Below are 14,044 nucleotides of genomic sequence, written 5' to 3' on the forward strand. Positions count from 1 at the left end.
ATATAATATAGTATGTAATTAAAGAAAAATAAGTAGATTAATTAGCATGAAATAAACTACCCATTAATGTATTTATCTTTTCATAAAGTAACCATTATTTGATTTCTCAATAAATTACTGTCAACTCTTCACATTGAGAGTTGACTTATTGCAGCATACGAAACTATATTAATTCTTAAATATTTGATTAGGGATTGATTATATGTGAAAATTTGACATCACCAACTCCTCATGATTCAAGCTTCAGTTGGGGGAATAACTTTGGTACGGTTGCCCCATAAATGGATAACTTATTGGAAACATTAAACTATAGTTAGTTTGGTAGCAACTATTTTTTATTCCAACAACTTTCATCTTAATCATTTTAATTTTTATTTATTAAAAATAAAATCCCCATAATAAAACATACTAGCATTATATACCTACATTTTACTTTGCTGCCCTTAGTTACATATATATTTCTGGTTCAAAGGACCTTTTGCATCTTAAGTTTATATATTTTTCTTAATTGAAAAAAATACATTGGAATTGCTATAAAGTAAAATGTATTAGTAAGTTTAATTCTCCAAATTTTATAAATTAAAAGTTATGAGTACTTTTTATGAATTTATGTTATTTATTTCGTTATTCTTAGTTTTTTTATGTGAATTTATTATAATTTATTTCGTTATTCTTAGTTATACCGATTGAATTGATATATTATTTTAAAAAAAAAAACAACTATTTCTTTCACTTTCCAAGAAATTTTCAGGAAAAAAAAATATGTCTCCCAGAAATTGATCTTTGGTTGCTTCCCATTTCAATTTTTGTTTAAAATCTTACGCATCCCTAATCTTTTTAAAATATATTACTATTTTTAATTGAAGCAACCTACTATTATTATAATATATTATATAAATATTTTTAAATAGTTTGATAATTTAAAATAAATAAATAAAAATATTATTATTAAAAAAAGACTAAATATCTAAATTCAAAGTTGATTGTAAAATTTAACCTCACCACTCAAATAAAGAAGCATGGGCTATGGGTTCATAGTTATGCATTTTCAACAAATTAAGAAGAAAAATAAAGAGAGGGAGAGAAGACTTTGACTTACCTCAATTAAAGCATGTTGACCTTTTCTGCGCCCCAAACTTTGAACAAATTATTTTGAATAAAACTTATATATTTTCCAAAAAGTAAAATATAATTTGTCAGGGCATCAACTGCTATGCTCATTGGATTTCAAACCAACTTCATCAACTCGTTAACTCACCAAACTTTGTTGAATTCAGAATAATGACGTTGAGATGTCCTCTCTCTCTCTCTCTCTCTCTCTCTCTCTCTCTCTCTCTCTCTCTCTCTCTCTCCTTTTTAAACATATGTCTAGATCGTGATACAAATTAACTATCAATTTATGAATTATTTAATTTTTTTTATAGTCAATTATCATATAAATTTTAATAATAATTTTTATTTTTTTTTTGTAAGAATATGTACATTGATGATAGAGTAAAAACAAAATTTGTTTTTTTATGTATTATATGTCAAAATTAATAAGTTGAGCATTATAGACAAGTGTTCATATTTTACATATCTTGACAAGTTTTTGTAAGTAAATAAATTTTATTGGTATAATTCTTCAATTGGTAAAAAAATAATGTTGAAACGAGCAAGCAAATGGAATAAAGTGTAATAACTAAATATCATGGTTTTTCTAAATGAATGCAAATTCATGAGGAAACAATAGATTATAATCAGGAATAATTATTCTACTTTGATAACTAGTAATATATATAGTAACCAAACATAACTTTGATTCACGCACGTCTTCAAATATTATCAAGGCAAATGTAAGGGAATGCATCTTCTTTCAGTGAATGTAGTAATTTCAACTCTAGTCTGATTCCAAGATGCAATTCTGGTGGGACTACCACCATCACTCACTAACTCACCATCATACCAACTTCAAAAAATAAAGATTGAATAATTATAGAGCATAGTGGGGTGTTTGGTAGAGGTTTTTTAAATTAAGAGTTGAGTTGGGTTGGACCTTTTCCAATTGAGAGGCGTTCACGCGTATTATAAATAGGGACAAGCACAAGCCTTCCACCAGAAGCAAAAATCTTTGTATTCAAATTACCACTCCAACATCTCCTCTCTTCCCTTCAACAATGAAAGACCAGTTCTCACCCACCATTTTGCAAAACGAGGCACTCGCCAAGGTAGCTTTAATTTCCATCTCTTTTAATTTATACTAATTATTACTTGTTTGAGTTGTGTTTGACTTTATCAAATAATATTATTTTATTCTTATAAATGACCACTAACACTGCAGTACATTTTGGAAACAAGCGCTTACCCAAGAGAGCATGAGCAGCTCAAGGAACTGAGAAGCGCCACCGTCCACAAGTACCAATTTTGGTAGCCTCATCACATTTTTAAGACTACTAACAAATACAAGTTTTAATCAAAGTTTTCCAATGGATCTACAGACTTGATATATAGAAATATTGTATTATAAATTGATGTATGTGCAGGAGCTTGATGAATGTGACTGCTGATGAGGGTCAGTTTCTGTCCATGCTCTTGAAAATTATGAATGCCAAGAAAACAATAGAAGTTGGAGTTTTTACCGGTTACTCGCTTCTCACCACAGCTCTTTCTCTCCCTCACGATGCCAAAGTAAGATTTATATAACAACATCATTAACTATTAATTAAGATATTGTAATTAATCTAAACACTTAGAATTAATGAGAAAGTAAGCTATATATATACCACGCACTACTTAATTAATTAATTACAAATTATTTTTCTTAAAATTTCTTCTTCTTTTTCTCTAGATAATAGCTATTGATCCAGATAGAGAAGCGTATGAGACTGGATTGCCATTCATTCACAAGGCAAACATGGCGCACAAAATTCAGTTCATCCAGTCTGATGCCACCACAGTCATGGACGAACTCATGGCCAAGGTAATTATTAGTCTTCTGCATGCGGCCTTAACAACATTTTTCTGTTATTACAATTAAATAATTAAAGAAATGAAATTTTGAAATTAATCTTAATTATTATTAATAAATAGTTTTGTTATGTTCTGTTACAGCAGCCACAAATCTGCAGAGTGTGTTGTGTTTGGACGACGTTGCATTATATATAATTAAATTTGATGAATACATACATACATATATATATATGTACACATTGTTGCAGGGCGAAGAAGGGACATTTGATTTTGCATTTGTGGATGCTGATAAAGAAAACTACATCAACTACCATGAGAAGCTGCTGAAGCTTGTTAGAGTCGGAGGAATCGTGGCCTACGACAACACGCTTTGGTCGGGGACAGTGGCAGCATCCGAGGATGATGACATGCAAGACTATTTGAAGGGGTGCAGAGGTCATATCATGAAATTGAACACCTTCTTAGCACAAGATCCTCGTATTGAATTGGCCCAACTTTCCATTGGAGATGGACTCACTCTCTGCAAGCGTCTTAAATAGCTTCTTCTTACAACATGTGCTACTCATGTACTCTCTATTACATTATACCTATTGTCTGTTCATTTGTTGTTATTTTCTCAATTAATTACTTACTCCTCAATTATATATATATATATGTGTGTTTCTTTCCACATCTTTTGATCTTTACTTTGTATCGTCATATGTATTTAAATTTATATATACTGGTCAGTTAAATATTGCGTTATTAAAAAAGAATAAATAAATAATAATGATATGAGATCAGTAAAAATTGAATATTATTACTAATTTAATAAAAACCCTAGCTATATTTTCTCATGATATGATTAATAAAAACAATTGAAAAATCATTTTCCTTTCTACTAATGACATTTGAAGAAATTGTGAGCAGCATGTGTAACAACGCCATATGTGACGAAGGAAGCGGGCATTAATTTGAGATAGAACAGTGGTATAGGGAGGCTAATTTAGGAAATGACAAGGTTCCATTCCCATGCCCAAAACACGACACATGTAACTGCATGGTGTGACAAACTTAATTTACTTTTGTCATTATTTCATTTGGTCGGGCTTTAAGAAAGGCGTCGGCCCATGTGGGATGACTGATGAGTGGTAGTGGGACTGTCTCTTTACATCCAAACACACATAATTTAAGTAACTCATTCGTGCTTGTAAACTCCAAGACCACAAAGCTGACATGTTTTTTTTTTATTGTAAGCCGGCCTACTCCGATCCTTGTCTTTTTATGTTTTCTCATTTGTATCCTCGCCCTTTTAGAGGCACAATATTATTTGTTTTCCGTTAAAAATTTGGTAACTACTCATCTCATTTTATTCTTTTACTTTGTGGTGCATCGAATTGTCATGATTGGGATTTTTCAAATCTTAAATGTCTATTTTGACTAGTTGATAGTGATCTAATCTCTAGTATTCTGTTGAGTAGAACTAATATATAGGATTTGACGATCTGGCACTATTCGCATAATAGATTGTTTAAAGTTTGTAGCATCGATCACCTTCTTGCTCGCTTGAAGATTGGTCTTGCTCTAGCTCCCTTCATCAGAATGAACACATTTGGTGGCGGAAACTATGGCAGGCCAAGCTCTCAAATAAAATTAAGATTTTTGTTTGGCATGCTTGTCTTAAGCTCTCCCGACTGCTAAGTCTCTATCCAAGCCCCCCAGGTGGATAGCATCCTTTTCGGATCTTATTAAGGTCAATGCGCCACATTTCGAAAGGTCAAGAACTTGGCATTGGGTGGTTGCTCGTGGAGCTTCAGGGCAGCATCTGGCTTGGCTATCGAAGCGTGTTCTTAGAATGGGAAAGTGGCAGAGGCATTGATAGCACGAGAGCTATCCTTTTGTATTCAAAAGTTACAATTTTATAATTTTTCAAACAATAAAAATTATTTATAATTATATCAAATATTAAGAGAAATCGTTTTAATTTACTCTTTCAATAATTAAGGTGAACTACTATTCATATACATGGTAGTTGTACAATTTTAGAAAATTTAATAGCAGAATCAATCAACTTTGGGATCATAAAGAAAGAAGTCCGTATTTGGGAAAGCAAATCACATCCCACTTATTAATAATCTCAACAACAAAGCAATTTAGTGAAGTGCTAAAAGTTAGCAGGACACATTAGTCAATCGAGTAAACGGCGCAGGGCATTTCCGTCCTCCAAAAGATTCCAGATAAAAAAGAAATTAATTCCTCGGCGAAACTCTATCAGCATATACTCCACTCCCTCCACTCCACTCCACTCCACTGGCCTAGTTTAGTTTCGTCAGTCTGAGACTACGAAGAACAAACGCAGCAACAAAACGACAGACCAATCCTCTCCCTAACAGAACGCATTGTATTATAAGTAACTGGAGAGAGGAAAGAGCGGTTGGATATTTTCGTTGTTGAAATGAGTCCGGAGAGAATCCAAGGCGGATGTGTTGCGGTTCCTTCAATTTCTCATTTATCGTCCTTCTCCAAATGCAATCATTCTCACTCTTCGCTTTCAGGTATTCTATTTTGTCAGTTTTATTGGTAATCAAGTATATGCATTTATTGTATATATGTGATTGTTTGTATTGGTAATGAAGTATATGCATTTATTTGTATATATGTGATTGTTTGTGGTTAGGAACGCGATCTGTGTTTCCTTGTTTCCTTTTTAGGCATTTGAAGTTTTTTAGTTCTGGAAATAATTTTGATTGTTTTTTTTTCTTTTAGGTAAAGCTAAATTTCGGTAAATGGAAAAAAAGGAAATACAGATACAAAAATTTGATTGTTATTCTTCTTATTATTCTTTTGTTGTTTGGATCATTGGATCGCGGTTTTACTTGTTTTTCCGGTATTCCTGTCTTTCCAGAATATTAGTTTAAGGCTTCATTTTTGTGTCCGATAACTAAAGCATTAATGTTATTATTGTTTTTCTGGAAATTGAGCAAATAATTTGTTCGTCTGTTTGTTGTTCTTTTATTTTTGCATTTCATATTATTTAGATTTTTGTCCATATAAGCAACTTATGATTGGATTGCGTCTGTGTAGAGTTTGTCTGCCTTCGGATCCTAAATACCCATAAAATTGCAATAAACTTTTTAAGTTTGTGTTTTTCCTTTGTATAAAAGTTGACTTAGGCTTTGAATTATGTAGAAGTTTGGCTTGGATTCCTACCATTAGTGCTTTTAAATCACAGAAGTCTAATAAAACTCTCGCAAATTGTAGATCTTTCTTTATGAGCAAGGCACAACTGTTAGTGCTTCCAGTGAAGATATGTTATTGTTTGATTGGACTTCTGCTGTCATGTTACAATTCTTTTCATGTATTAGGAATTGGATTGAGCCGTTAAAATTCAAATACTTCTTAATTTCATCAACTACTTTGCATAAGTGGAGATCCATTCAGGTCATTATCAACTGAAGAAATACAACTGCCAAACCAAAAAGTATAAAAGTGCATCATCATTATTGGCATTCTTGATTAAGGCTAAAGCGTATTGCTTTGGCTGCAGATGATTCAACTTGTGGCACACCAGTATGGAGGGGGAAAGCCCTCACTTGCGTTTGCTTTAAGGGAAAGGGAAGCCATGCACGGGTTTGCGTTAATTTGACACCCCTACAGGCAAGTTCATTACTCAGTATTATTGATATTGTCATGGTTAGTGGTAATTTCACTTGGTACTCCTTTCAACCATTCACAACTGTAAATTTTGAAACTTATTCTCGATCAACTTTTTGCACCCAATGATTATGACAGTTAAATGCTGTTAGGTCTGATCATAACATTAAGTTACTGATGCATATAACTGTTCCTTTAATATACTGGTTTTATTATGTTAAGATGATTATATACGTTCATTCCCTTTAAATGGACAGGAGGAGAGGCTAAAAAGGTTAAGACACCGGACTAAAGTTCAATTTGATGCATCCAGACCAGAGCATCAGGTGAGATAGCATTATGGAATTGTTGCCTCTCATTCCCACACTTATCACCAGTGCAATTTTCTGCTTCTAAGTTGTAACTGGCTTGAAGCAGAAGCCACGGGAGAAAAAGAACATTATTTTTTATATTCCATTTGTTTTCGCTCTTCCCTGAGGACTTGATTATTCTAGAAGGTCTCGTTCATCTATTGTACTCAAAATAGTTAAATACAGGAAGCTTTGAGGGCCTTATGGTATGCCACATATCCCGACCAGGAGCTACAATGTTTGGTATCTGATCAGTGGAAACAAATGGGATGGCAGGGAAAAGATCCCTCCACAGACTTCAGGTTACTGTTCTTCATTGAGGTCTATAGTACCCTATGTTGATTTGCAGCTCATGTAGCACCTTCTCTTATGCTCCTTTTCATTTTTATCGGTGATGTTTCCTGATAAGCAGAGGAGCAGGTTTCATTTCTTTGGAGAACTTGCTTTTTTTCGCCAAGACATTTTCGGTAATACTCTATTTTCTTTGTAAATTCTTTTTGTCCATATGATGTGCACGTAGAATATATCCTTCCATCCCTTAAAACTCCTTTACCGTCTTCTTTGAAGTGATAGTGTCTTTTAAATTGGCTTCAGATATAGCTTGTTGAAGTTGCCATCTCTAGTAACTTTTAGAGATGGTCTTGTTTGTGCTGAAAAATTAGATATATTTTGCTTACTGCTTTCAAATATTCTTACTTAATTTCATCGGCTTTTCAAGAAAATTCCATGAGAGTTTCATTTTTATGGTGCAGTTATCTTTTCAGGGCCTCTTGAGGAAGCAAGAAGGCAAAAGGGCAATTTGGGAATATCCATTTGCTGTTGCTGGTGTAAATATTACATTTATGATCATGCAAATGCTTGATCTAGATGCCAGTAAGGGACCAATATACCATCTTTCCATTTTGTTTCTTATTTTGACCTATCTGAAACTGGATTTTCAGTTGAATGTATTTACTCTCTAGGCTACTCGCTAATGTGAGCTCAACTATATGCAGCAAAACCCAGAACATTTATAAGAGCAGTTTTTCTGCAAATGTTGTCAGGTGAACCAATCACATCGAAAGACTAACTCAATGTCATATGATCTTTCTCCACTTTTTCTTAATGTGAAACCTTTTGCCATATGATCAGAAAGTTTTAATATGAAATTTTGGTCCACTGATGGGGGATAAATATTTCTGAAAGTTGAAGATGTCTTTGCAGAGAATGAATGGGCTTTCGACCTTCTTTACTGCGTGGCTTTCATGATAATGGACAAGCTTTGGCTGGAGAAAAATGCGACATACATGGAGTTCAATGTAAGCAACCTTTTTGGTTAGTTCACTTATTTACTTGTTGAATTGAAAATATGAACTTGATTCACATGCAACTGTCTAATTAACAGGATATTTTGAAGTCTACACGGTCTCAACTGGAGAAGGAACTTCTAATGGAAGATGTGTTACGGATTGAGGACATGCCTTCTTACAGCCTTTTGTATTAATGATACTTGACCATTAACACTGCTAATAGAAGCATACTACTTGGAGTACTTAATATATTTAGGTTCTTGCAGCTTGGCTGAGCTTTATATTTTCCTTATTCATCTTTTGTTAAATGTAGCATCAACACTAGTCACTTTTCAGTCTGGAGCCAACTCACAGTGCTGATTTACACCATTCCTTTTGTTTCGTGCTGTAAAATGCCCCTGGGAGCACAATAACGCATCCTCTATGTACAAGATAAGCTTTGAATTTGAATTATTTAATCGAACAACCTAAATAAACTTGGTTGTGGATCGGGCGAATTATTTATTATTGTTTAAATATTTTGTTACCTCAACTGATAACTAATATATCTTGGTAAGTCGATCTCTAATTTGTTACAAGCTATAAGACATCTTGTGATATGTTTTCACTCTTAAAGAAACAATCACTTCATTACTTGCTAATATCTTATGCTGCCAGAGTTACAGGTAACCCTGCACCACATGAAACGCCATACGCCTGATATCTTATGCTGCCAGAGTTACAGGTAACCCTGCACCACATGAAACGCCATACGCCTGAAATTCTTCTTCTTTTATAGCAAAGAATTGAGCACCTATGGTTTAATGTCAAGTTCATGAAGCGCTTCATTTTTGTGACTTAACTGTTGGTGCAGTTTAAGTAACCAGGTTTGTCTTTTTAAGAAAATTCAGAATTATATCTCCCGTATCTCATCCTTTGTGTTTTAGACCTGCAGGCAATAGTAAGCAAATAATAAAAAACGTAAACCTTTGGAAACCCCCTTTTCAAGCTTTCCTCGTTTAAGGACCTGAATTCACTTTTCATGTCCAAACTCTTTATATCTTTCCAATCCTATTAGGTAGGTGGGTCTATGTGTGCGTATGCATTCTTGGATTGGAGAATGTATGGGTAGGAACAAGTTCAATCTTGTCTTTATTTAATCTATATTTCTATCTAAATACTCTATGTGTATATTTTCTGAGGGGTTAAAAATTATCATGATGTGTTTTTATATTGATAAAATTAAATTTATCTGAAAAGATGATACCAGATTAGTTTTCTCCTCATTCTTTTTACAAACATCTTATATATTTAATCATGTCCTCCCTCTTCTTTCATTTTACTTTTCTTGTTGAAGATTTTATTTTTTTTTTTGTTTCTTTGTTTTAACGAGAAGAAAAATAAAGAAGTTATTAGTAATGCCTAATTGCTATAAATTGTTTGAATTGTTTTGTTATAAATATTTTCATTTACACTTAGAATATATTTTTTGGACTTGAATATTTGAGTTAGGCCGTGAATAATATTATTTGTAACTGATATGATAAATTTATATATATATATATATTTGAGAACAAATAAAAAAAATAAAAATAATTGGGTTTATTGAGTTAGACTCGCCTAATGGATTTTGTATCGGGGCGAGACAAGTGGATTCCAAATCCACCTCATTGCCACCCCTATTAATGATTCAATAACTGAATTAAAATAGTCGGAATATATTTAATTTTTTATGCACAATTTAATAAATATTTTAAAAAAGTTTAACCACCAAGGAGAGTGATTAATTAATTAAGTTTTTCAGAGGAAACAAGGGGGAAATTATTTTTTAAATGCACAGAAAAAAAGAAGAATTATGAAAATGGTACTATTAGATATAGGCAGAACTGGGATTCGAAATCCCGGTTCTGGCAAAATGTAAGAGAAAACAAAAATGCGACAAAACTGGGACTCGGTTTTGAAATGGGATTTCAAAATTGGCCAACTGCAATAGATCTCAGATTTGAAATTCCATTATGTACAAAGTTGATTATAATTATATTATGTAATTTTACTTAAAATAATTATATCAACTAATAATAAAAATTTGACAACAACCATATTGTGTGACTTTATTTGCACCAAGCATTTTTAAAATAATTATTATTAGAATATATTTTTATAAAAAATAATTTTAATTTAATATTTTTTATTAATATTGTGTACAAAAAATTGACAAAATTTGTGTTTATTTATATATATTGTGCATAAAAATTAACAATAATTATATTGTGTGACTCGAAATAACTACACGAGGTAATATTTTGTACTCGATATTAATAAAAATATTAAACTAAAATTAATTTTTTAATTAAAAATATCTTTTAATAATAATTATTTTTTGAAAAACGGGTTGGTGTGGTTGCTTCCAATAAGCCACGTAATATAATTATTGCCAATTTTTTGTCAATGAATATTAATAAACATACCGTTTTTATAATTGACAAAATAATATTGCGTGTTTATTAATATTTTGTACCAAAAAAAATGGCAACAATCATATTACATGACTTACTCGAAGCAGCAGCGCCAACCTATTTTTTTAAAAAATTAATTATAATTAGAATATATTTTTTAATTAAAAAATTAATCTTAATTTAATATTTTTATTAATATTGTGTATAAAATATTAGCTGCATAATTATTTCAAGTAAAGTCACAGAATATGATTATTGCCGATCTTAATGTACACGACATTAATAAAATTGTAATATTATTTTTGTCAATTTTTTATTATTAGTTGATATAATTATTTTAAGTAAAATTACATAATATAATTATGATCAATTTTTTGTACACAATGGGATTTCAAATCCCATATCAAAACTAGGATTTGAAATCCTAGTTCTGTAGCATGTTTTTTTTTTTAACATTGTGTCAGAATTGGAAATGGGATTTGGAATTTCGGTTATGTAGAGGTTTTTTTTTTTTTTTTTTTAAAAAAAAAAAATAGGATTCAAATTTCAGTGCTGCCTGTATTAGGATTCAAATTCAAGGCTAGTGATTATTGTGTATTGAAGTTGGAGAAAGTTCCAAGAAAACTTTAAAACTGAGCTATCGCTTCCTGAAGTTTCTACTGTCCCCTCGCAAATCGCAATTGTGTCTCTTTAAACGTTCTCCATGATTCGTAGCGAAGATTTCCAAGTCGCGACACGTGTCTTCATATCCATTGTCATCGACATGAATATCCCAAATTACCCCTGGAGCTCAGACTCCTCAGCTCCATTATAAATTCCTTCTCCTATTCTTAGATTGTAACGCCAGAAAGAGAATAAACCCAGAAGAATTGAAGTGCTCAAACAAAAATCAGAAAAAGTAAAAATCCTCAACACCAGAAATGGCAACATCACAGGTAACTTACTTGAGTTTATTTGTTCACTTAATTATCTTTTCGTGTTGATGTTTAATTTTTGTTTTTCTTCTGATTTAGGTTGAGGTGCAGGGTAGTGAGATGCAATTGGAGCACCTAGGCTTTGTGAGGATTCTGGCGATAAACGCTGCCGTCTTAGTGTCGAATCTCTACATCTATGCCAAGCAGAATTCCGGTCCCCTCAAATCCACTGTTGAAAAGGTCGAAGACGCCGTTACGACCGTTGTAAGCCCTGTTTATGAGAGATTCAAAGGCATTCCTACTGATATCCTTGTTTTTCTTGACAAGAAGGTAAATTTACTTCTTTTTTACCTCCACAGTTTCGTGGTAGCTGTTCTAGCAATTTCAACTTATTAATGCATTTTTTTTATACCTTGCTACTGCCGTCTTTAGGATATCTCCAAGATCCATATCTTGTTGATCGGGCTTCTGGTTCTTAGTCATGAGTTAGAGTTTCTCAATTAACTGGATCTTTTAGGGGGTGAATGATTTTATAGCGAAAATATTCATGCAGTATGTTGCATGTTTTAGTTCCTCTGCTACATTTTATGCTCTACTGCCAGTGGTATGTTTGGTCTTTGGTTTAGATCCGTTATAGGTCTTTTTTTCTTTTTTACTTTTGTGGTCATTGATCCAATCTAGGCCTTCTGTTAACGGTGTAATGATATTATGCTGCTCCAACTTGTGGTGGCGGCCTTGAGTTGTGAAGGAATTATCAATTTTTCTGTGCGTCTGATTAGAAACAATTGATTTAATTTTTGGCACTAATACTTGCTGATTTTTTGTATCCGTCTTGATCACTCTGCTGATGTTCACGTTGGGTCTTATTTGAAATTGTTTTCTTATTGTAGGTGGATGAGGCAACCTACAAATTCGATGAGCGGGCTCCACCGGCAGCGAAGAATGCAGCATCCAAGGCACACTCAATAGTGATGAAAGCATCAAAGGTATTACAAGACTTGGCAGAGGAAGCTAAAGTTGATGGTCCACTTGCTGCCATTTCTCATGCTGTTGAAATCTCCAAGCATTTTTCTGTGGACAAACTGGCTTTTTTGTGGTACAAAGCTAATCAGTATCCTGCTTTGCATGGAGTGTTTCAGATGGCTGTTCCCACCGCTGCTTACTGGTCAGACAAATACAATAAGTTGGTTAAAGACATGAGTTCGAAAGGTTATAGTTTCTTCAACTATGTTCCATTGATTCCAGTGGAAGAAATGGCCAAGGCATATAAGCAGGTGGAGGCAGCTGCCGGTAAGAAGGCAGATACAGGCAGCTCCAGTGAGAGTGAATCAAACAAGGAGTAGGACAGTGTCCTTTGCTGTGTAGTGTGCTTTGGTGTGAAGATAAGGTGTGTGCTGAGGTGAAGTAGGCCTCTCTGGAGATATGGGTGTTGTATGCTACTTGTAAATGAATCTCGAACAGGCGTGTAGTGTGATGCATGCTTCCATGCTTTATGTACATCCCTATGGTGTCAGTTGATGGTTCAGTATTTTACAGTTGGAGGACGTCTATTTTCTTGTTCTAATCAGTCATTTGGCCCATAAATGAACTAATCAGAATATGTTTAAGATAGGCACGAAGCTCAGAACCAATAAAAAAAGAATTGCGTTTGGAAAATAAATATTAACTTTAGCTACTTTGGGATTTGCATTCAATTTCGATTTGGCGATTTTCCGATGATTGTAGTTCATACGACTTTTATCTATTTTATACGTTAGTTGAGTTTTTACTAATTTAAATTTCTTGTGAATCTTTTATTTTACAAATTATCACATTACATTCAAAATAATTCTAGCAAAAAGTTAATTTAGAGTTGTCACTATAAAAATAAATTTTGAAAACTCCAACAAATTTGATAAAAGCATCAATCTGTAAAAAATTGTAAATAAAAAACATGTACAAAAATAATAGTAAAACATCCACCCAAATCCAATGATTTACATTAGGTCAAAACCCGGTTAGAGTAGTGTGAGTGCAGGAGTACCCATTGGTTGATTGATGGTTGTGATTTGAATGAATGGAAGGAAAATAAGGAGAGAGGTGAGTTTGGTGGGCAGAGGGTGTAAGCTGGTTTTCAATGTGTCATTACAGCAGAAGCGAACTAAAAAACTTACGACCAATATTCACAAGCGGAAACAGACAAAACAAAACCTCACCCACATTCTTCATTTTCTTTTTATACGCTAGAATCAAACATGAAAACTATTTTTGATGCCCTGCTTATTTCATCGTTCCTACTATCCTTCTTATTTCATATTTTGTGAATTCACTTTTGGAGTAAAGTTCCTTTGGTTTATCTCTCTTCATGCGGTATCCCTCTTTTCTCTGGCCGCTTTTCTATATTTCTTTCCCTTTATCATCCAACTTACACCCCTATTAATGCATATGCCAAAGCCTCTAACGCATTAATAGTAAGAGTCTGTCTATTCTATTCT

General features: G+C 33.0%; 3 protein-coding genes across 5 annotated transcripts; all 3 read left to right on the forward strand.

Annotated features, from left to right (window-relative positions):
* Nucleotides 1-2,065: 2,065 nt before the first annotated feature.
* LOC105156703 (flavonoid 3',5'-methyltransferase) lies at nucleotides 2,066-3,619 on the forward strand. Its single transcript, XM_011072919.3, has 5 exons — nucleotides 2,066-2,207; nucleotides 2,321-2,406; nucleotides 2,523-2,667; nucleotides 2,828-2,959; nucleotides 3,198-3,619. Exons 1-5 carry the CDS (start codon nucleotides 2,157-2,159, stop codon nucleotides 3,486-3,488), a joined length of 705 nt encoding a protein of 234 aa, XP_011071221.1. The 5' UTR covers nucleotides 2,066-2,156; the 3' UTR covers nucleotides 3,489-3,619.
* A 1,568-nt stretch (nucleotides 3,620-5,187) lies between these two features.
* Nucleotides 5,188-8,718, forward strand: LOC105156704 (ELMO/CED-12 family protein). 2 transcript variants are annotated; one of them, XM_011072921.3, is made up of 9 exons: nucleotides 5,188-5,483; nucleotides 6,476-6,585; nucleotides 6,840-6,908; nucleotides 7,119-7,234; nucleotides 7,345-7,399; nucleotides 7,697-7,805; nucleotides 7,928-7,975; nucleotides 8,136-8,230; nucleotides 8,317-8,718. In XM_011072921.3, exons 1-9 carry the CDS (start codon nucleotides 5,384-5,386, stop codon nucleotides 8,413-8,415), a joined length of 801 nt encoding a protein of 266 aa, XP_011071223.1. In that variant the 5' UTR covers nucleotides 5,188-5,383; the 3' UTR covers nucleotides 8,416-8,718. The 2 variants fall into 2 exon arrangements, with proteins under 2 accessions (XP_011071223.1, XP_011071222.1); XM_011072920.3 differs by having other exon boundaries at nucleotides 5,190-5,483; nucleotides 7,685-7,805.
* A 2,717-nt stretch (nucleotides 8,719-11,435) lies between these two features.
* On the forward strand, nucleotides 11,436-13,134 carry LOC105156705 (REF/SRPP-like protein At1g67360). Of its 2 annotated transcripts, none has more exons than XM_011072922.3 (3): nucleotides 11,436-11,591; nucleotides 11,670-11,900; nucleotides 12,461-13,134. In XM_011072922.3, exons 1-3 carry the CDS (start codon nucleotides 11,577-11,579, stop codon nucleotides 12,911-12,913), a joined length of 699 nt encoding a protein of 232 aa, XP_011071224.1. In that variant the 5' UTR covers nucleotides 11,436-11,576; the 3' UTR covers nucleotides 12,914-13,134. The 2 variants fall into 2 exon arrangements, with proteins under 2 accessions (XP_011071224.1, XP_011071225.1); XM_011072923.3 differs by having other exon boundaries at nucleotides 11,463-11,591; nucleotides 11,682-11,900.
* The last annotated feature ends 910 nt before the right edge of the window (nucleotides 13,135-14,044 follow it).

The sequence above is a fragment of the Sesamum indicum genome, linkage group LG2 (genome assembly GCF_026168435.1).
Source record: "Sesamum indicum cultivar Baizhima isolate 11 linkage group LG2, ASM2616843v1, whole genome shotgun sequence".
Lineage (NCBI taxonomy): Eukaryota > Viridiplantae > Streptophyta > Magnoliopsida > Lamiales > Pedaliaceae > Sesamum > Sesamum indicum.